The sequence below is a fragment of the Eucyclogobius newberryi genome, unplaced genomic scaffold, assembly GCF_026437365.1.
Source record: "Eucyclogobius newberryi isolate DKJ021-1_F unplaced genomic scaffold, fEucNew1.0.hap1 SCAF_12, whole genome shotgun sequence".
In the NCBI taxonomy this organism is placed as follows: domain Eukaryota; kingdom Metazoa; phylum Chordata; class Actinopteri; order Gobiiformes; family Gobiidae; genus Eucyclogobius; species Eucyclogobius newberryi.
In genome coordinates, this window is record NW_027315746.1 from 3,851,262 (window position 1) to 3,872,140 (window position 20,879).

Genomic DNA, 20,879 nt, shown 5'->3' on the forward strand with positions numbered 1-20,879 from the left:
TGCTGCCAAATAAACCAATTTGTCCTCAGCGGCGTCAAACAACACTAATACCAAACAAAATGGTGCTAGTAACCAAATAAATCATTATATTGTATGAGGACAAGTACCGAGCTCGGATAACCACTCTGCCACACAGGATAACCACTCTGCCACAGGATAACCACTCTGCCACAGGATAACCACTCTGCCACAGGATAACCACTCTGCCACACAGGATAACCACTCTGCCACACAGGATAACCACTCTGCCACAGGATAACCACTCTGCCACAGGATAACCACTCTGCCACACAGGATAACCACTCTGCCACACAGGATAACCACTCTGCCACACAGGATAACCACTCTGCCACACAGGATAACCACTCTGCCACACAGGATAACCACTCTGCCACAGGATAACCACTCTGCCACAGGATAACCACTCTGCCACAGGATAACCACTCTGCCACAGGATAACCACTCTGCCACAGGATAACCACTCTGCCACACAGGATAACCACTCTGCCACAGGATAACCACTCTGCCACAGGATAACCACTCTGCCACACAGGATAACCACTCTGCCACACAGGATAACCACTCTGCCACAGGATAACCACTCTGCCACAGGATAACCACTCTGCCACAGGATAACCACTCTGCCACACAGGATAACCACTCTGCCACACAGGATAACCACTCTGCCACAGGATAACCACTCTGCCACAGGATAACCACTCTGCCACAGGATAACCACTCTGCCACACAGGATAACCACTCTGCCACACAGGATAACCACTCTGCCACAGGATAACCACTCTGCCACAGGATAACCACTCTGCCACACAGGATAACCACTCTGCCACAGGATAACCACTCTGCCACAGGATAACCACTCTGCCACAGGATAACCACTCTGCCACACAGGATAACCACTCTGCCACACAGGATAACCACTCTGCCACACAGGATAACCACTCTGCCACAGGATAACCACTCTGCCACAGGATAACCACTCTGCCACAGGATAACCACTCTGCCACAGGATAACCACTCTGCCACACAGGATAACCACTCTGCCACACAGGATAACCACTCTGCCACAGGATAACCACTCTGCCACACAGGATAACCACTCTGCCACAGGATAACCACTCTGCCACACAGGATAACCACTCTGCCACACAGGATAACCACTCTGCCACAGGATAACCACTCTGCCACACAGGATAACCACTCTGCCACACAGGATAACCACTCTGCCACACAGGATAACCACTCTGCCACAGGATAACCACTCTGCCACAGGATAACCACTCTGCCACACAGGATAACCACTCTGCCACACAGGATAACCACTCTGCCACAGGATAACCACTCTGCCACACAGGATAACCACTCTGCCACACAGGATAACCACTCTGCCACACAGGATAACCACTCTGCCACACAGGATAACCACTCTGCCACACAGGATAACCACTCTGCCACAGGATAACCACTCTGCCACAGGATAACCACTCTGCCACAGGATAACCACTCTGCCACACAGGATAACCACTCTGCCACAGGATAACCACTCTGCCACAGGATAACCACTCTGCCACAGGATAACCACTCTGCCACACAGGATAACCACTCTGCCACACAGGATAACCACTCTGCCACAGGATAACCACTCTGCCACACAGGATAACCACTCTGCCACAGGATAACCACTCTGCCACAGGATAACCACTCTGCCACAGGATAACCACTCTGCCACACAGGATAACCACTCTGCCACACAGGATAACCACTCTGCCACACAGGATAACCACTCTGCCACAGGATAACCACTCTGCCACACAGGATAACCACTCTGCCACACAGGATAACCACTCTGCCACACAGGATAACCACTCTGCCACACAGGATAACCACTCTGCCACAGGATAACCACTCTGCCACACAGGATAACCACTCTGCCACACAGGATAACCACTCTGCCACACAGGATAACCACTCTGCCACACAGGATAACCACTCTGCCACAGGATAACCACTCTGCCACAGGATAACCACTCTGCCACACAGGATAACCACTCTGCCACAGGATAACCACTCTGCCACACAGGATAACCACTCTGCCACAGGATAACCACTCTGCCACAGGATAACCACTCTGCCACACAGGATAACCACTCTGCCACACAGGATAACCACTCTGCCACACAGGATAACCACTCTGCCACACAGGATAACCACTCTGCCACACAGGATAACCACTCTGCCACACAGGATAACCACTCTGCCACACAGGATAACCACTCTGCCACACAGGATAACCACTCTGCCACACAGGATAACCACTCTGCCACAGGATAACCACTCTGCCACAGGATAACCACTCTGCCACAGGATAACCACTCTGCCACAGGATAACCACTCTGCCACAGGATAACCACTCTGCCACAGGATAACCACTCTGCCACACAGGATAACCACTCTGCCACAGGATAACCACTCTGCCACACAGGATAACCACTCTGCCACAGGATAACCACTCTGCCACAGGATAACCACTCTGCCACACAGGATAACCACTCTGCCACACAGGATAACCACTCTGCCACACAGGATAACCACTCTGCCACACAGGATAACCACTCTGCCACACAGGATAACCACTCTGCCACACAGGATAACCACTCTGCCACAGGATAACCACTCTGCCACAGGATAACCACTCTGCCACACAGGATAACCACTCTGCCACAGGATAACCACTCTGCCACACAGGATAACCACTCTGCCACAGGATAACCACTCTGCCACAGGATAACCACTCTGCCACACAGGATAACCACTCTGCCACACAGGATACCACTCTGCCACAGGATAACCACTCTGCCACACAGGATAACCACTCTGCCACACAGGATAACCACTCTGCCACACAGGATAACCACTCTGCCACACAGGATAACCACTCTGCCACACAGGATAACCACTCTGCCACACAGGATAACCACTCTGCCACACAGGATAACCACTCTGCCACACAGGATAACCACTCTGCCACACAGGATAACCACTCTGCCACACAGGATAACCACTCTGCCACACAGGATAACCACTCTGCCACACAGGATAACCACTCTGCCACACAGGATAACCACTCTGCCACACAGGATAACCACTCTGCCACACAGGATAACCACTCTGCCACACAGGATAACCACTCTGCCACACAGGATAACCACTCTGCCACACAGGATAACCACTCTGCCACACAGGATAACCACTCTGCCACACAGGATAACCACTCTGCCACACAGGATAACCACTCTGCCACAGGATAACCACTCTGCCACAGGATAACCACTCTGCCACAGGATAACCACTCTGCCACAGGATAACCACTCTGCCACACAGGATAACCACTCTGCCACAGGATAACCACTCTGCCACACAGGATAACCACTCTGCCACAGGATAACCACTCTGCCACAGGATAACCACTCTGCCACACAGGATAACCACTCTGCCACACAGGATAACCACTCTGCCACACAGGATAACCACTCTGCCACACAGGATAACCACTCTGCCACAGGATAACCACTCTGCCACACAGGATAACCACTCTGCCACACAGGATAACCACTCTGCCACACAGGATAACCACTCTGCCACAGGTCCAAACACAGATCTGGTCCGTTTGGCAGGATCGCTCGGCGGCCGCAGGTGTTTGCGGCCTCGTCCAGGGCCGATAATCACCTCTTTTCATAAGAACTTTATTGACAAACTGAAACGCAGCGGATCGGGCGACATGAGCGCTGCATTGTGGGGCCGCCGCCGGGTACACAATGGCCCCTGATGCGCTCCCGGGGGGTTCCTGAGCGGAGCGGACTCGGAACTCGGGCGCGCTGTGAGCGGATTTAAAAAGGGACGGGCTCGCGTTGCCGTGGGCGACGGAGGGAGTGAAAGAAACACTGGTTTGGCGAGGCGTGCAACCATGAGTTTTGTGGGAAGATTCTAAAAGGAGTCATAATTGGCTCATCGGGTTTCATCTTTTTTTGCGATGAAAAGTAACGTTTTAACTGACGATATTTAAGTTTAACGATTGTTGTGGTAGAAACATCAAGACAATTATTCATGATTATTGACAACGTGATCGAGGGGGAATTTACAGGTTTCTTACACGATCCATGTCACTTTCGCTCACAGCATTTCGACTTGTGTGTATCACGATTATCAGGTTAATCGATAATCGCGATTATTCAGGTCATAATATAATCGTAAGAAGCAGAAAATGATCATCGTGACGATTTTAGAAGCAAAATTAATGTTTATAGTTCAATAAAAAAATAGAGCTAAATGTAAAGAACGTTTGTATCTGCCGTTTTAACCGTATTTTGTCTTTTAAGAATGTAAATTTGGAAAAGCCGCTCACAAACCTGAGGAGGTCACATTTTAGACTTAGGATTTCACTGTTCTAAACAACGTTCTAAACACCAGACCAGGATGAGACCCGGGATGAGACCCGGGATCAGACCCGGGATCAGACCCGGGATCAGACCCGGACTAGTGTCTCAGGCTCTCACCTTCACAGGCTTGTCCATCTCACTGCTCGTGTCCATCTTCTCCTCACTGCTCTCGTCCTTCTTGCAGCTTTTCTTCTCACTGCTCGTGTCCTTCTTCTTCTTCGACTCCTCCTCACTGCTAGTGTCCTTCTCGCTGCTCTTCTTCTTGCTCTTCTTGTCGTTCTTCTCCTCGCTGCTCGTGTCCTTCTTGTTCGCCTCCTCCTCACTGCTCGTGTCCATCTTGTTGCTCTTCTCGTCGCTCTTGTCCTTCTCGCTCTTCTCGTCGTTCTTCTTCTTGCTGCTCTTCTTCTCGCTCGTGTCCTTCTTCTTTACCTCCTCCTCACTGCTCTTCTTCTCGCTGCTCTTCTTCTCGCTGCTCTTCTTCTCGCTGCTCTTCTTCTCGCTGCTCTTCTTCTCGCTCTTCTCGCTGCTCTTCTCCTTCTTCTCGTTCGTATCCTCCTTCTTGGCCTCCTCCTCACTGCTTGTGTCCATCTCGCTGCTCCTCTTCTTCTCGCTCTTGTCCTTCTTGCTCTTCTCGTTGCTCTTCTCGTTGCTCTTCTCGCTGCTCTTCTCGCTGCTCTTCTCGCTGCTCTTCTCGCTGCTCTTCTCGCTGCTCTTCTTCTCGCTCTCGTCCTTCTTCTTCTCCTTCACGGCATCTTCCTGATTCTCCGGCGCCTCGTCCTCGTCCTCGTCGCTGTCCAGGATCTGGCGGCTACGTTTGGGAGGTTTCTTGACGGGGGAGTCCACCTCGTGAGCCCCGTTCTGCACCTTCAGCGGACTCTTCGTCGGCCTGGAACACAAACGCGTCAATGAATTCGTTCAGACAGAAGACACGGGCCAAAGTATGAAGAGAAACACTATATCTGTGTGTTCTTTCTCTATAAATAATAAAGCAGATGACTTTCATATCTATTTTTATCAATAATAACACCTTGAATAATCAAAAACAAATGAAAAATGATGAGCAAATGCAGTGCCAGACTCACTTCTTCACCGGTTCATCTGCCGACTTCTTTTTAGTTTTGGGCTGAAAAAAGGATCTGAAAAGAGAGAAATCAGACACTTTTTCACAGCCAGTTCTCGGTCGTTAACATCACGGGGTTTGGAGACATTAATTGGGATTATTTAAGTGTTAAAGGGCTCGGTTTGTCTTGTCCACGCTCGTGAAATCAATAATGAAAGTCACGTTTAAACAGTTTTAGAAAAGACAATAGTAAACACGAGCGTCCAGGACTCGTGTATTTATCACTAAACTGCAGTCAATATAAAACTGGACAAATCTGGCATAAGTGGAATAATAAAACAAATACTAATAAATAGCTTAGTTTGTATTGATTTCTCTGTTTTCGTTTTTTTATGTTTGTTTCTTCCTTTTCACAAACTATAATAAAACAGAAATAAAAAGAAAGTTTGATCAATATGAAGAAGGGAAATTGTGATTTTTGTTGTTGTTGCCATAACGACCAGCCCAAATCACAGTGACATCGGCTCGTCTCTAATCCAAAAGGTCTGCGGTTCGAATCCCGCTCCTGACTTTAACATCCTGGTACTTGCAGTAAAGTAAATATGGAAACGGGTTGTGCACATGTGGGTCACTCCAAAACATGACATTTGTGTAAATGTGTCCAGTAAAAGCTAAAGAACAGGATATTATCTTCATCAAACTAAATAAATATATCTATGAGAGTTAAAGTCTTAAAATGAGGCTCTTATATCACTCACATTGTGGTTTTATAGTGTTGTGGTGGTGCATTGAGTCATATTCTGAGCCCAATAACAGTTTCTCTATTGAAATAAAGTTATATTCAACTTCTAACTGGTTTATTTCATAATGTATCATAGAAAGTACATTACTGTGAAGCTCAAATGTACTTTAAATACGAGAAAATAGTTGTTTTTTTCCATCCTCTCAGTTACATTGTTCATAATAGTAGCTTATGTTTAGTTATGAAGACTTAAAACCATTAGCATTTAGCACTAATGTCAGACAATAGTAGAAAATGCGCTGTTAGCTTAATTGTGCCTCGGTTCTGACGACTTTAAAGAGCTTGTTCCTGGGTCGTTTCGGCACATTAACGTGATTCGCGGCGACATTGCGACCATAAACACGCTTTCGACACATCTGGGGAAGCTGTACGTACGCGATACTCCGCTGCATGGTGCCGCAAATGTCCTAAAATCGCTGTAAATGAGAATAAACGAGGAGAAAGTGCCCGGTGTCTGAACAGGAAGAACAACGCGGAGAAGATTCGGCGCCAAAATCTCATGTCCACCAAAGAGTGTCGAGGACGAGAAGAGGACTCACTCCCCGCTGACGTGGACGCCGCTTTTCATTCATATTTACAGCAAAATATGAGGAAAAAGCCACGTCAAATCGCACATTCTGAATAGTTTGTTTATTTGTCTTGTCTGTGAATAAGTGCTAAGAAGCTAACATGTGGTGAAGTGCGTTAAAAGTGCATTTATTCGAGTTACGAGTGTTTAACGTAAACATTTGCCATGTTTAGCGAGCAATAGTGCTAAAATACGTCGTGGGAATGTAAAAGGCAATAACTCATACAAAGTGCGAACTGATTTGTGAGACTAAAAGGGGGATAAATATATAATGTCTAATAATAAATTTAGAGTGAGACATCTTCTCTTTGCTGTTTCGCGCCAGGACTCACTACTGCCCCCTGCGCTTCCGGTGTGGTTACTGCAGCTCTAAATTATGTGTTTTTAATGTTTAAATTCCAGCGCCTGTAACATGTTATTTTAAAAGAATATTTTAGATTTGCGTGACTTTCAAACTAAGAAATAATTCTAATCTAAATCCAAAAATATAGGTCTGATAAAAATGTATACATTTACAATATATATATATATATATATATATATATATATATATATATATATATATATATATACACTTTTTCATAAATATGTATTATTTATTTTATGTAATTTATGTTTTGAGAATATAATTACCAGTGTTAGGAATTAAATAACATGTACAGAAAATTCGTATTCAGTATATTAATTTTGAGTATTTGTATTCCGGTGGAGTGGTGTTCAGAATACAGTCAATTTACTAAAGTTAGGGGAGTACACAGTAGTATTTCATCACATATTTTAAGATTCAAACTGCACAGTGAAAGTGAGATATAAAACACTGCTCTAGTGGGGCAAATAAACGGTGCCTCAAACAAACCCATTACACAATAATATAATGCAACTTATTATGAAAGTCAGAATACACTTGGTATTTGGATTGGATCAAAATACATTTTATTGCAGGTATTCAGTATTCTGTAAGTAAAAGTATTCTATAACTATAAAGGTATAAAATGCACTTTATTCTCTCTTTTGTAGACATTTCTTTGCATGCTGTTTGGTTTAGGCCGGCTTACAATAAAACAGATGTAAAGTATAATAATAGTGTATCAACAATGGTGAAGAACAATAGCAGTGTGGGAGGAGCCATTAAACACGCCGTGAAACTGAACAAACAAAAGCTTTAGTCATTTCAATGACACTATAAACTAAAGTTAAAACATAAAGGCAAAACATTATGAACTCAAATATGTGAATAAATTATCTTCTCTTCCTCCTCCTTGTCTCCATGCAAAGCAAAGCAAATAACATCTCCATGGCGACAAGACGGTGTGGAAACATCCAGAAAAGCACATAGTGCACTTTCTTCAAAGTGCACTTACATTTACATAAAGCTCATATTAAAGTTTTAATGCACTAACACTCTAATCGCACTTGTTTATCAGTTCATCTTTGCTGGTTTCCTGCTGGACAGGCACCTCTCCACAGAGCCGACCTCCTGTGAACCCCCGAGTCCAGTCGAGCCTCTGCCCCGGGGCGAGTGCAGCAGGCGAGGGAGGGTCCCGACACAAGGCCAGGGGGAGTCAGCACTGGTTTAGGGAGGCAACGGGAGGCGAGGAGCGACGGGGGGACGAGCGACGGGGGGACGAGCGACGGGGGGAGAGATGGGGAGAGTGACGGGGGGTAAGACGGGGGGAGAGGCGAGCGATCTGCAGAGAGAGAGAGAGAGAGAGGAACTGTGTGTCAGTGTGTGATGTGTTTTCTAGATGTTTGTCTATTGTTGTGTGTCACATCCAAAAAATATATTCTACAAAAAATATATTAAACACTATTTACTGTTGTGGCGGCCTAAGGGCCGAACAGCAGTGCAGAGGACCCGGCCTTCTTGGAGCCCCTGGGAGGGGAACTGGACAGTGCACCGACCGGGGACTCCGTTGTTCTGCAGGGGGACTTCAACGCCCACGTGGCAATGACAGTGACTCCTGGAGAGGGGCGGAGCCCCGATCTGAACCAGAGCGGTCAGTTATTGGACTTCTGTGCCACGGATTGTCCAGAACGAACACCATGTTCAAGCACAAGGTCCATCAGTGCACATGGCACCAGGACACAGGAGGTCACTGATCCACTTTGTTGTCATGTCATCTGACCTCTGACCTCATCTGAGTGTCTTGGACACTCGGGTGAACCGAGGGGCGGAGCTGTAGAGCACCACCTGGTGGTGAGTTGGATCCGCTGGCGGAGGAGGAAGCCGGACAGACTTGGCAGACCCAAGTGCATTGTGGGGGTCTGTTGGGAACGTCTTGTGGAGCCCTCTGTCAGTAGGGAATTCAACTCACACCTCCAGGAGAGCTTCTCCCATGTCCCGGGGGAGACTGGGGACATTGAGTCTGAGTGGACCATGTTCTCCACCTCCATTGTTGATGCGGCTGCTCGGAGCTGTGGTCGCAAGTGCCTGTCGTGGCGGCCCCCGAACCCGGTGGTGGACACCGGAAGTAAGGGATGTTGTCAGACTGAAGAAGGAGGCCTATCAGGCCACTCTGGCTTGTAGGTCTCCGGAGGTCATTGACAGGTATCGGCAGGTCAGACGGGCCACAGCTCGGGCTGTCGCAGAGGCAAAAACCCGGGGCTGGGAGAAGTTCGGGGCGGCCATGGAGGAGGAGCCATGGAGGAGGACTATCAGTCGGCCCCAGGGAAATTCTGGCAAACCATCCGGCGCCTCAGGAGGGGGAAGCAGTGCTTCACCAACACCGTTTACGGTTTTTGAAACTATTTTTTCAAAGTTTTTGAAACTGCCCGACCAAGAAAAAAAACAACTAAAAAACCCTTTGTTTCTCCGAGGCCTTTTTTTCTTTATTTTTTTTTGACGCAATCAAACTGGAGAAAAACATATAACATGGCGTGTTTTCTTTTTATCCGTGCGCTCAAACCAAAGGGAATACATTTATATATATATATATATATTTATTTTTTTCTCTCACTTGCCTCTCAGGACTTTCCGTAACTTTTGCATATGTCCTACAATGTAAACTTTATTATACTCATAATGTGCCCTCTGCATTTGACCCGTCCTTCTGTGTCTTGTTCCCTCCGAGTTAAGAAAACACAACATGTACTTTATATTTGTGTAACTTCATTCTCTGCTGCTGCTGCTGCTGCTGCATTACCACGTCTCCAGCAAAGGGTCTCCAGAGTTTTTATGTGTTTTTTTTTATGTCTTCTGATCATTTCTCCAGTTTGAAACATGTAATCGCCTTGAAATGCGCCTGACGTAAGAGCCCAGTGCACTTTTGACGCCCGGAGCTAAAACAAGGCCGAGGATCAACGTACAGCGGCTCGTGAGTGGGAGAAGTGAGAACAGAAACAAACACGGTGAGTTTACGGCCTGTAATCATCTGCAGTTTAAGTATTTGGACCGTATATGGCTGCAGCAAACGACTACTTCAGTCGTCGACGAGTCCGACAATCATTTTTATTGTACAGCGACATTTTTGAAGACATTTTTTACCATTTGAAGGGTGACATTTGGTTTCCAGGTAATGCATATTTGTGAATAAAGTGGATTATCAAGAAAAATCACAACATTTTAATTATTTTTTTGACATTTAAATTCTGGTTAAAGTACAGCAGAAAAAGCCGTTCGAGAGCTGGACAAAATGGAATAAAAAAAGAAGTATAAGCATAACGGGTTTAAAACTATAACAAATGACAACAACAGAAACGTCAGTCTGAGACAAAGGTGCCTTGCCCGTTGGCCCGGGCGATGGGGGGGTCCTTACCCGAGTCCAGCGCCAAGCCGGATCCACGGAGAGCAGAGTCTGAGGGCAGAAGAGAGCGACTGTGGAGCCACTGGAAACACGAGGAACATGATCATATTCACAAGACTTTAGCACAAATGTTTGACAGTTTTGGTGTTTATAATGTTCACTTCCAGTCACTCTTTCATCATCATCATATGCACTGGCCAAACTCAGGCTTCAGAGGATCTACGTGAGGATTTTGGCTGGATAACTGCAGTCGAGATGATAAATATATATATATATATATATATATATATATATATATATATATCACCCAGGCTCTGGGTCTGGATGTTGTAGGAATGTCTTGACTGACACGTCTCTGCAACATCGCGTGGCGGCCAGGGACAGAGCCTCTGGACTGGCAGACCGGGGTGGTATATATATATATATATATATATATATATATATATATATATATATATATATATAATTTTAATCATCTAGGCTGCAGTTAGCAGCCTTAACTCATATAGTTATATATATGATATGTATGTGTGTATATATACATGACTTAAATGTTTGTGCAGAGCGTTCGGCGTCAGGCTTGGTCCAAAGACGGACAATAAACAAAAGTAAACAACTGTGTGTTTACCTGAGGGCTGAGGGCGGAGTGGGCGAGGCCGTGGGTGAAGCTGTGGGTGAAGCAGGGGGCGAGGCCGTGGCTGTGGCCGGGGGCGAGGCTGTGGGTGTGGCCGGGGGCGAGGCTGTGAGTGAAGCCGGGGGCGAGGCCGTGGGTGAGGCCGTGGGTGTGGCCGGGGGCGAGGCTGTGGGTGAGGCCGGGGGCGAGGCCGTGGGTGAGGCCGTGGGTGTGGCCGGGGGCGAGGCTGTGGGTGAGGCCGGGGGCGAGGCCGTGGGTGTGGCCGGGGGCGAGGCCGTGGGTGAGGCCGTGGGTGAGGCCGTGGGCGGGGCCGTGGGCGAGGCCGTGGGCGAGGCCCGGGTAGTTGACCAGCACCAGTTTGCTGAAGTTGAATTTGTAGGTGAAGCGTTTGCCTTTGGTTTTGTGCAGAATGCGTTTGTTGTAGTAATATCTGCAGGAAACACGACCAGAGACGAGTTTAGACTGTAAACATCAATAAAAGTATTTTCTGTGCCAGAGTTAGCATTAGCATTAGCCTCCAAACATCGCAAACTGTGAAAAGCCTGTGAAAAGGGCTGTTTGGCGACTGACGCCAGAATCAGAAAACATTGCCACATGTAGCATGTTAGCACGTTAGCATGTTAGCACGTTAGCACCTTAGGGCCAGCAAGTAAAAATAGATAAGCCGCTAGCACTTAGGGTGGAAATTAGCTTGAATTCTAACAACGACAGAATAAGCATTTTTAAATCTAACATTTTGGTAATTGTACATGATAATTTCATCATTACAGCAGAAATGACGACTATAAACTTACAAAAGACTTTGTCTTTCAATGAACATTACAATAAAGATTTTATACACCATTTCCGGTCATGATTTATTTATTTATTTTAAACCCTCCTCCTCAGTTTACTGTCAACTAATACTTTTTATCTCCTCAACCTTTTCTAGAATTACCAGAAAATATTTGTGTCATCAGCAAACAATATTAATTTGAACAATGTGGACATTTCATTCAAGTCATTGTTGTATAAAATGAACAATGTTGGCCCCAGCACTGACCCCTGGGGGTGACCACAAGTAATATCTAGGTAGAATTCAGCTCAACTATGTTTACATATTGTTTACGGTTACTTAAAATCTTCAAACCCAATCAAGCCCCGCCCCCTGCTTCCAAAACATCTATGAGTATTTTGTGATTGACAGTATTACTACTACTACTACTACTACTACTACTACCTGAGCGCTCTGCTGAGTTTGTCGTAGTTCATGTGTGGTTTGCCCTTCCTCTCTCCCCACAGCTGAGCCAATCGCTCTGGGTCCCGAATGACAAACTCTCCCCATTGGTCGCTCCAGCCGATAGCCCCGCCCTCGTCCCTCCCCAACAGCTCAAGCAGGAAGTGCCAGAGCTGCACCTGCCGCGAGCCGGGCGACCACCAGGGTTTGTACGCCCAGTCCGGGAACAAGACGGCTGCAAGAGAAGTGGAAAGACAAAGATAAGTGTCATGCACCTTTTTAAAACCCAGAATGAGGGAAAGGAGTGAGAAACTGAGTCAACAAGTGACTCACTAAACTCTGTAAATCTGAGGTAAATTAAGTTATATATTTTGTTCTGAATGTTACGAGAACATCTGGATCATCTGAGAAGAGACGAGAACATCCGAGAGGAGACGAAAACATCCGTGAGGAGACGAGAACATCCGAGAGGAGACGAGAACATCCAAGAGGAGACGAGAACATCCGAGAGGAGACGAAAACATCCGTGAGGAGACGAGAACATCCAAGAGGAGACGAGAACATCCGAGAGGAGACGAAAACATCCGTGAGGAGACGAGAACATCCGAGAGGAGACGAGAACATCTGAGAGGAGACGAGAACATCCGTGAGGAGACGAGAACATCCGAGAGGAGACGAGAACATCCGAGAGGATGTTCTTGTTCTCGTCTGCTCATCCTGCTCATGATGTATACGTCTGCTCATCCTCCTCATGATGTATACGTCTGCTCATCCTCCTCATGATGTATACGTCTGCTCATCCTCCTCATGATGTATACGTCTGCTCATCCTCCTCATGATGTATACGTCTGCTCATCCTCCTCATGATGTATACGTCTGCTCATCCTCCTCATGATGTATACGTCTGCTCATCCTCCTCATGATGTATACGTCTGCTCATCCTCCTCATGATGTATACGTCTGCTCATCCTCTCCATGATGTATACGTCTGCTCATCCTCCTCATGATGTATACGTCTGCTCATCCTCCTCATGATGTATACGTCTGCTCATAAGATATTCCTTTATTGTCCCACATGGGGAAATTTCATTGGTGCAACGCAGTAGATACAGAGGTAGATACAGAAGAACAGATCACTTATAGGAAGTCTGAAAAACACTTTCAGTAGAAGATCTCCTATAAATAAATAAAAACTCCCATAGACAAATAAATAAATACATAAATACCATTGCATGTGATCACGACAGTAATTGCACATGAATATGTGTCACGACAGCACATAGATTGCACATGAATTTCACAGTAATTGCACATGAATTGCACATGAATTCCAACAGCAATTGCACATATGACAGAATTGCACATCAGTATTAGGTTAGGTCAGTATTGCGAGTATTCAGTACTAACAGTTTTTGTTATAAAGTCTGACAGCAGCAGGAAGGAAAGACCTACGGAACCTTTCCTTCGCACAGCGAGGGTGGATCAGTCTCTCACTGAAGCTGCTCTCCAGAGCGGAGAGAGTGTCCTGCAGGGGGCGACACTCATGGTCCAGCATAGATGTGAATCTAGCCAGGACCCTTCTGTCCCCCACCTCCTGCACCGAGTCCAGAGCACAGCCCAGGACGGAGCTGGACTTCTTGATGACTCTGTCCAGCCTCTTCCTCTCCCTCTCTGTGATGCTGCTGCTCCAGCAGGCCACACCTACAGGAGCTGATGCCACCACAGAGTCGTAGAAGGTCTTCAGGAGTGGCCCTGTCACTCCAAAAAACCTGAGTCTCCTCAGGAGGTAGAGCTGACTCTGGCTCTTCCTGTACAGTCTGTGTTATGAGTCCAGTCCAGTTTGTGGTTCAGATGAACACCAGGTACTTGTATGAGTCACTCTCCCAATGTCCCGTCCCTGGATGTTCACTGGTGAGGGGGCAGTGGGGTGGCGTCTGCGGAAATCCACCACCATCTCCTTGGTCTTCCCCGCGTTGATGAGGAGGTGGTTCCGCTGACACCAGTCCACAAAGTCCTGCTCCAGTCCTCTGTACTCCGCATCATCGTCGTCCGTGATGAGTCCGATGATGTCAGAGTCGTCAGAGAACTTCTGCAGGACACAGCTGTCCGTGTCATGTCTGAAGTCTGCAGTGTAAAGGGTGAAGAGAAAGGGCGCGAGGACAGTGCCCTGGGGCGCCCCCACACTGCAGGTCCGAGTGTCAGACACACAGTTCCGGGCTCTCACAAACTGGGGTCGGTCTGTGAGGTAGTCCAGGATCCACTCTGCCAGGTCATACTCCACACCAGCCGTCTCCAGCTTGTCCCTCAGGAGCTGATGGTGTTGAAGGCGCTGGAAAGATCGAAGAACAGAATCCTCACAGAGCTGCCAGGCTTTTCCAGGTGAGAGAGAGAGCGGTGCAGCAGGGAGATGACGGCGTCCTCCACTCCGATGCCAGACCGATATGCAAACTGCAGCGGGTCCATGGCTGAGCTCACGGTGGAGCGGAGGTGGTCCAGGACCAGCCGCTCCAGTGTCTTCATCAGGTGGGACGTGAGAGCCACTGGCCTGAAGCTGTTGAGGTCTTTGGGGCGCTCGGTGTCTTAGGCACAGGTGCCAGACAGGAGGTCTTCCAGACCTGTGGTACCACCCTCAGCTTCAGGCTCATGTTGAAGACATGCTCCATAACTCCACACAGTTCATCTGCGCAGGACTTAAGGAGCCTGGGGCATCCTCCTCATGATGTATACGTCTGCTCATCCTCCTCATGATGTATACGTGTGCTCATCCTCCTCATGATGTATACGTCTGCTCATCCTCCTCATGATGTATACGTCTGCTCATCCTCCTCATGATGTATACGTCTGCTCATCCTCCTCATGATGTATACGTCTGCTCATCCTCCTCATGATGTATACGTCTGCTCATCCTCCTCATGATGTATACGTCTGCTCATCCTCCTCATGATGTATACGTCTGCTCATCCTCCTCATGATGTATACGTCTGCTCATCCTCTCCATGATGTATACGTCTGCTCATCCTCCTCATGATGTATACGTCTGCTCATCCTCCTCATGATGTATACGTCTGCTCATCCTCCTCATGATGTATACGTCTGCTCATCCTCCTCATGATGTATACGTCTGCTCATCCTCTCCATGATGTATACGTCTGCTCATCCTCCTCATGATGTATACGTCTGCTCATCCCCTCCATGATGTATACGTCTGCTCATCCTCCTCATGATGTATACGTCTGCTCATCCCCTCCATGATGTATACGTCTGCTCATCCTCCTCATGATGTATACGTCTGCTCATCCTCTCCATGATGTATACGTCTGCTCATCCTCCTCATGATGTATACGTCTGCTCATCCTCTCCATGATGTATACGTCTGCTCATCCTCCTCATGATGTATACGTCTGCTCATCCTCCTCATGATGTATACGTCTGCTCATCCTCTCCATGATGTATACGTCTGCTCATCCCCTCCATGATGTATACGTCTGCTCATCCTCTCCATGATGTATACGTCTGCTCATCCTCCTCATGATGTATACGTCTGCTCATCCTCCTCATGATGTATACGTCTGCTCATCCCCTCCATGATGTATACGTCTGCTCATCCTCCTCATGATGTATACGTCTGCTCATCCTCTCCATGATGTATACGTCTGCTCATCCTCCTCATGATGTATACGTCTGCTCATCCCCTCCATGATGTATACGTCTGCTCATCCTCTCCATGATGTATACGTCTGCTCATCCTCCTCATGATGTATACGTCTGCTCATCCTCTCCATGATGTATACGTCTGCTCATCCTCCTCATGATGTATACGTCTGCTCATCCTCTCCATGATGTATACGTCTGCTCATCTTCCTCATGATGTATACGTCTGCTCATCCTCCTCATGATGTATACGTCTGCTCATCCCCTCCATGATGTATACGTCTGCTCATCCTCCTCATGATGTATACGTCTGCTCATCCTCTCCATGATGTATACGTCTGCTCATCCTCTCCATGATGTATGCGTCTGCTCATCCTCCTCATGATGTATACGTCTGCTCATCCTCCTCATGATGTATACGTCTGCTCTTTAGATTCAATTATCCTTCAGGTTCACAGTGAACGAGCTCCGATGCGGCGCGAGGAGCCGCTGTGATGATAATAATGAGAGTCCCTCGGCGTGAACGTTCCCATATTGTTTTGTGACTGTAACAGGTTTTATTTTTGGAAAGGCGGTGTTGTGTGCGTGTGGCCCCGCCCTCCCGCCGCGTCCAAATGAAGCCGCGTGCAGAAGAGTCGTTTATCACGCGGCGCATTAACTCTCGGCGGGGTGAAAAGCGCGGCTTTACTCGCAGATTTTAGCTCAAACATTTGCGCAGCGCCTCATAAACCACTGCCAAGGCTTTGTGTGTTTCTGGAGAGCGCCGCAGCATCCAGAGCGTTAAAGGCCCGTTTCCAAGCTACTTTATTTAAATAACTCTTTTATCCGAGAAGTTCTGTCAAAAAACAAAGTCAAATGTAATATTTCTCTTGTGTTATATGAAAACTAACACACTGTTTAGGCCTTGCAATGGTTATAAATGCTGTTATAGACTTGCCTCACGCAGGGAAATAGCAGTACAGGGGTAAATATGTTTGACTTTACAATGAAATACAGAGTTGTCATGGCGTCGGAGTGGGAGGGGCGTCAGAGGGGGAGGGGCGTGGCCTGGATCGTGCGAAAACTGTCGGGAAACACAACGTTGTTACTCTTTTTTGTGACGTTTTGTGGCAAATTGTGTGTATACATGCGTTCGCACATCCGGGAACTTGTGCAGTGGCAACCGAGTCCGCCATTTTGAAAGGGGCACAACAGCACGTCTACTACATACAAAATCCAGGAAATGTTCACAATTTTATTTATTTTTTTACTATTTTCACTATTTTCACTATTCAAACGATTAAACTGTCAGACTAAATTAGCCCAAACTCAAACTAAAGCTGTTTCTCCTGAAGCTTTGGATTCTAAATTCTCTTTGTGACTCTGAAGTTTTGGCTTCTTGGATTCTGTTTAAATATGAGGCCAAAATGCCAAAACCCTGCGTTCTGTCAGGACATCGCTCTGTTGACTGACTAAGGAATGAGAGCTTTGTCGTGTGCCTTAGTTTTGCCGTTATCGTCTAAAGAATCAAAGTATTCGTAGCTCATTATGCCGTAGAAAAGGATGCAGTCGTGTTGGTTTTTATATATTGCGTGCCCCTCTTAAAATGGCCGCTTCGGGGAAGTCCAGGCTGTATGACGTCACCGCGAACGCATGTATTGTTCTGTAGATGTTCAAACGCTGCAGGCGGCGCTAACATGAAGCTAACATGGCGCTAGCATTCAGCCCGCAGCTCCCGTTAGCATTCTTGTACATTTGTTATACAGTACACATTATGGCCGTGGTCGGATGACTTTAGTCTTCAGTCGTTGTATCTTCAGTCAAACAGAACTCCTGAAGTCCTGGTTCGCTCAGGCAGTTGTTGAACAGTTGGAGACAGAGCAGCTCTTCCACATTGAAATGAATGGATTGGATCAGATGACACAACAATAACAGTATAAACGTAACAGGATATTTCATTTAAAAAGCGTTACATCCTTGTGAACCCACAGCAGCAGGTACGTGGGGCTCACCTCGGCTCCAGAGCGGTGACGGCACGTGTCCTGCAGGGGGCGCACAGCCACACTGCATCTACAACACAGAGTCAGAGCGTCTGTCTAAACTAAGGAGCTTTGTTACTTTTACTTGAGTAACTTTGTAAAGGAATGACACTTCTCAGAGTAGTTTTCATCTTACGTGTGTAAAAGTGTTGACCACAAACGCTTTCTTTTGACATTTTTAATGATTAAAACATTTATGTTTCTTGCACCGCAATCTTCAGGTATGCGATGTATACAGGTATACTATTATACTATTATTATACTATTATTACACTATTATACTATTATTATTCTATTATCAATTACTATACTATTATTACACTACTATTACACTATTATGATACTATATTATACTGTTATTAAACTAATATTATACTATTATTATTCTATTATTATACTATTATTACACTATTTTTTATTGTTCTATTATTTTACTATTATTACACAATTATTAAACTAATATTACACATTATACTATTATTATTCTATAATTCTACTATTATTATACTATTATCACACTATTAATACACTATTTTTACACTATTATTATTCTATTGTTATTCTATTATTTTACTATTATTATAAACTGTTTTATGTTGACTCTTGACACCTTATTATGTTGAAACCTGATTCTGATTTATAAATGAATAAAGTTTTTCACGATTTTCACAATGAGGTTCTTTTTTTTTCATAATTTTCACAATTTAAACGTTTAAACTGTCGGACTAAATGAGCCTAAATTCAAACTGAAGCTGTTTCTCCTCAACCTCTGGACGTTTGTGTTAAATTTTTCTTTTTTTTAAAAAATGTTTTTTTGTTGTATTTTGTTGTATTTTGTTTCACTGGCCGTTTCACCCCAGAATGTTAGATTTGACTGGTATTAAGCTGGTTATAGTTTTATTTTCATGTTTATCGTTTCCATGACATCGCTGCTAAATTGATGTTTTAGTGCCGAAAAATGAAATATATAAAAACGTACTTAACATCAGAAAACAATAATGAATAAAAGTCACTTTTTCAGATCTTCAGTTTTAATGATATTTTAGAACGATTCTTCTAGTAACTTTAAACAGTTATTCATGGTTTTACAGTATTATTCATATTATTTCTATTGCAAACCGAGACTTATTAAAAACATTATCAATCAAACAATAGTCGGAATATTTCGACCAAGTCTTCTGGATCTAGAATATTTACAGATAAACTTTATTCATGATGAAAATTTGAGTTTGTTTCAGTCTTTTTTGCCGTTAAGTCTTCAAATTGAGTATTAATGATTATCCAAACAATTATTTACACGGTCGACAAAAAACAGTTGTGTTGAATATTTCTTAAAGTGATCATCAATAATTTGGAGACGGAATAAATCAATAAATCAAATCCAAAGCAGTTGAAAGTGTTTTTACCTCGTCGGGCGCAGCTCCGGGTCAAAGATGTGAGTCTGAAGTGAAGAAGACGATCCTGAAGCGCTGCCTCCTCGTATCACCCGGCACGCACACATATACACGCGCACACGCACACACACACGCACGCACACACACACGCACGCACACACACGCAGGCCCCGCCCCTCTCAGGTCGCCACGGTCACTGCCCCGTCATCAACTTTGCAGGATTACGACACAGAAGAAGAAGAAGAAGAAGCTGACGGAGAGTTTGTGGTGCTTTGTGCCAGTCCCAGGCCTGGGTAACAAGCCCAGTGCATAAGGGGGAGGGGCATCTGCATCAGCATCGGGGGAGGGGCATCTGCATCAGCATCGGGGGAGGGGCATCTGAGTTTGGATCGGCGTCGGAGCGCTTTTCCGTTAAAACGTTTTCTTGACGGTTTAAATGCTCAAGTTTATTTAATGTTTGTCAGTTTAAACGATCTTCTCGGTTTCTCTGGATTCAGAACCGTCGACTCTCTTTCCCTCCTCTCTCCCCCTTTCCTCCTCTCTCTCTCTCTCTCTTGACCGCTCTCCTCTTTCTCTTTCACTCTCCCTCTCTCCTCTTTCTGTCTCTTTCTCTCTAGTCCTTATCTATTTCTCTCTCTGTCTCTCTCTTTTGACTTTCTCTCTCTTTCTCTCTCTCCTGCTCCCTCTTCTCTCTCCCTCCTCCCTTTGCACCCTCCCTCTCTCCCCTCTCTCTATCCTTTGAGCTGCAGAGAAAGAGAGAGAGAGAGAGAGAGAGAGAAAGAGAGAGAGATGGAGGGATGGAGGGTAGAGTGAGAGCGGAGGCTTTTAATTGGGGTGTAAACATGAAGAGCCTCAGACACACATCTATAATGCAGGAGGCCCTCGGGGCCCTCGGGGCCCTGGAGTCGCTGTGGTGTTTGACCCACAGGGGGCGCCGGACACATGATCCGCACGACACTGGAATGCACTTTGAGAAAGACCCACGTTATCACAGGGTCAGACATTTAGTGTTTCTGTCGTACATTTGAACTTTAATGACATTAATAAAGGTAAAAACACGGCGAGCGAAGCTTTAAAAAGAGAATATTTATTATAAAGAAAAGAAATCTGAAATGACTTTGTTTTTTTAACTATTTGATTTAATGATGTGACCGTCTTTGTTATAAATGGTCTTTTAGAGTCTGTTTAGTCCAGTTAATGTTAATGTTTATCAAAATACAACAATGATTATTGTAATAGTCAGTTTATTATTCGCTGCAGCTCCACAGGAGTCAGAGTCAGGGCATGAACATGGACACTTCCAAACACTGTTGTCAATTGAAGTCCTTGTTTTCAGCAG

At 45.8% G+C, this 20,879-nt stretch overlaps 2 protein-coding genes across 2 annotated transcripts in view; both read right to left on the reverse strand.

Annotated features, from left to right (window-relative positions):
• The window catches only part of lig1 (ligase I, DNA, ATP-dependent), a 125,897-nt gene extending 119,174 nt beyond the window's left edge, over positions 1-6,723 (reverse strand). The window contains exons 1-4 of the mRNA XM_072440591.1: positions 6,692-6,723; positions 5,537-5,590; positions 4,884-5,340; positions 4,572-4,724 (exon numbers count right to left, since the gene is read on the reverse strand). Coding sequence (XP_072296692.1) covers positions 4,572-4,724; positions 4,884-5,340; positions 5,537-5,590; positions 6,692-6,708 — 681 coding nt within the window. The 5' untranslated portion in view covers positions 6,709-6,723. The remainder of the gene's footprint in view (positions 1-4,571; positions 4,725-4,883; positions 5,341-5,536; positions 5,591-6,691) is intronic.
• A 3,860-nt stretch (positions 6,724-10,583) lies between these two features.
• LOC140355701 (uncharacterized) lies at positions 10,584-18,199 on the reverse strand. Its single transcript, XM_072440358.1, has 4 exons — positions 18,120-18,199; positions 12,481-12,712; positions 11,256-11,691; positions 10,584-10,709 (listed from the first exon to the last, which is right to left on the reverse strand). The coding sequence occupies exons 1-4, from the start codon at positions 18,175-18,177 to the stop codon at positions 10,584-10,586; spliced, it is 852 nt and encodes a 283-aa protein (XP_072296459.1). The 5' UTR covers positions 18,178-18,199.
• Positions 18,200-20,879: the final 2,680 nt, after the last annotated feature.

Coding starts and splice junctions, on each gene's coding strand:
- LOC140355701 (XM_072440358.1), bottom strand. CDS start 18,177: ATGCAGTGTGGCTGTGCGCCCCCTGCAGGACACGTGCCGTCACCGCTC. Junction 12,713..18,119: donor GTCACCGCTCTGGAGCCGAG/GTGAGCCCCACG, acceptor CTTCTCTTGCAG/CCGTCTTGTTCCCGGACTGG. Junction 10,710..11,255: donor ACTCCGCCCTCAGCCCTCAG/GTAAACACACAG, acceptor TCGTGTTTCCAG/TGGCTCCACAGTCGCTCTCT.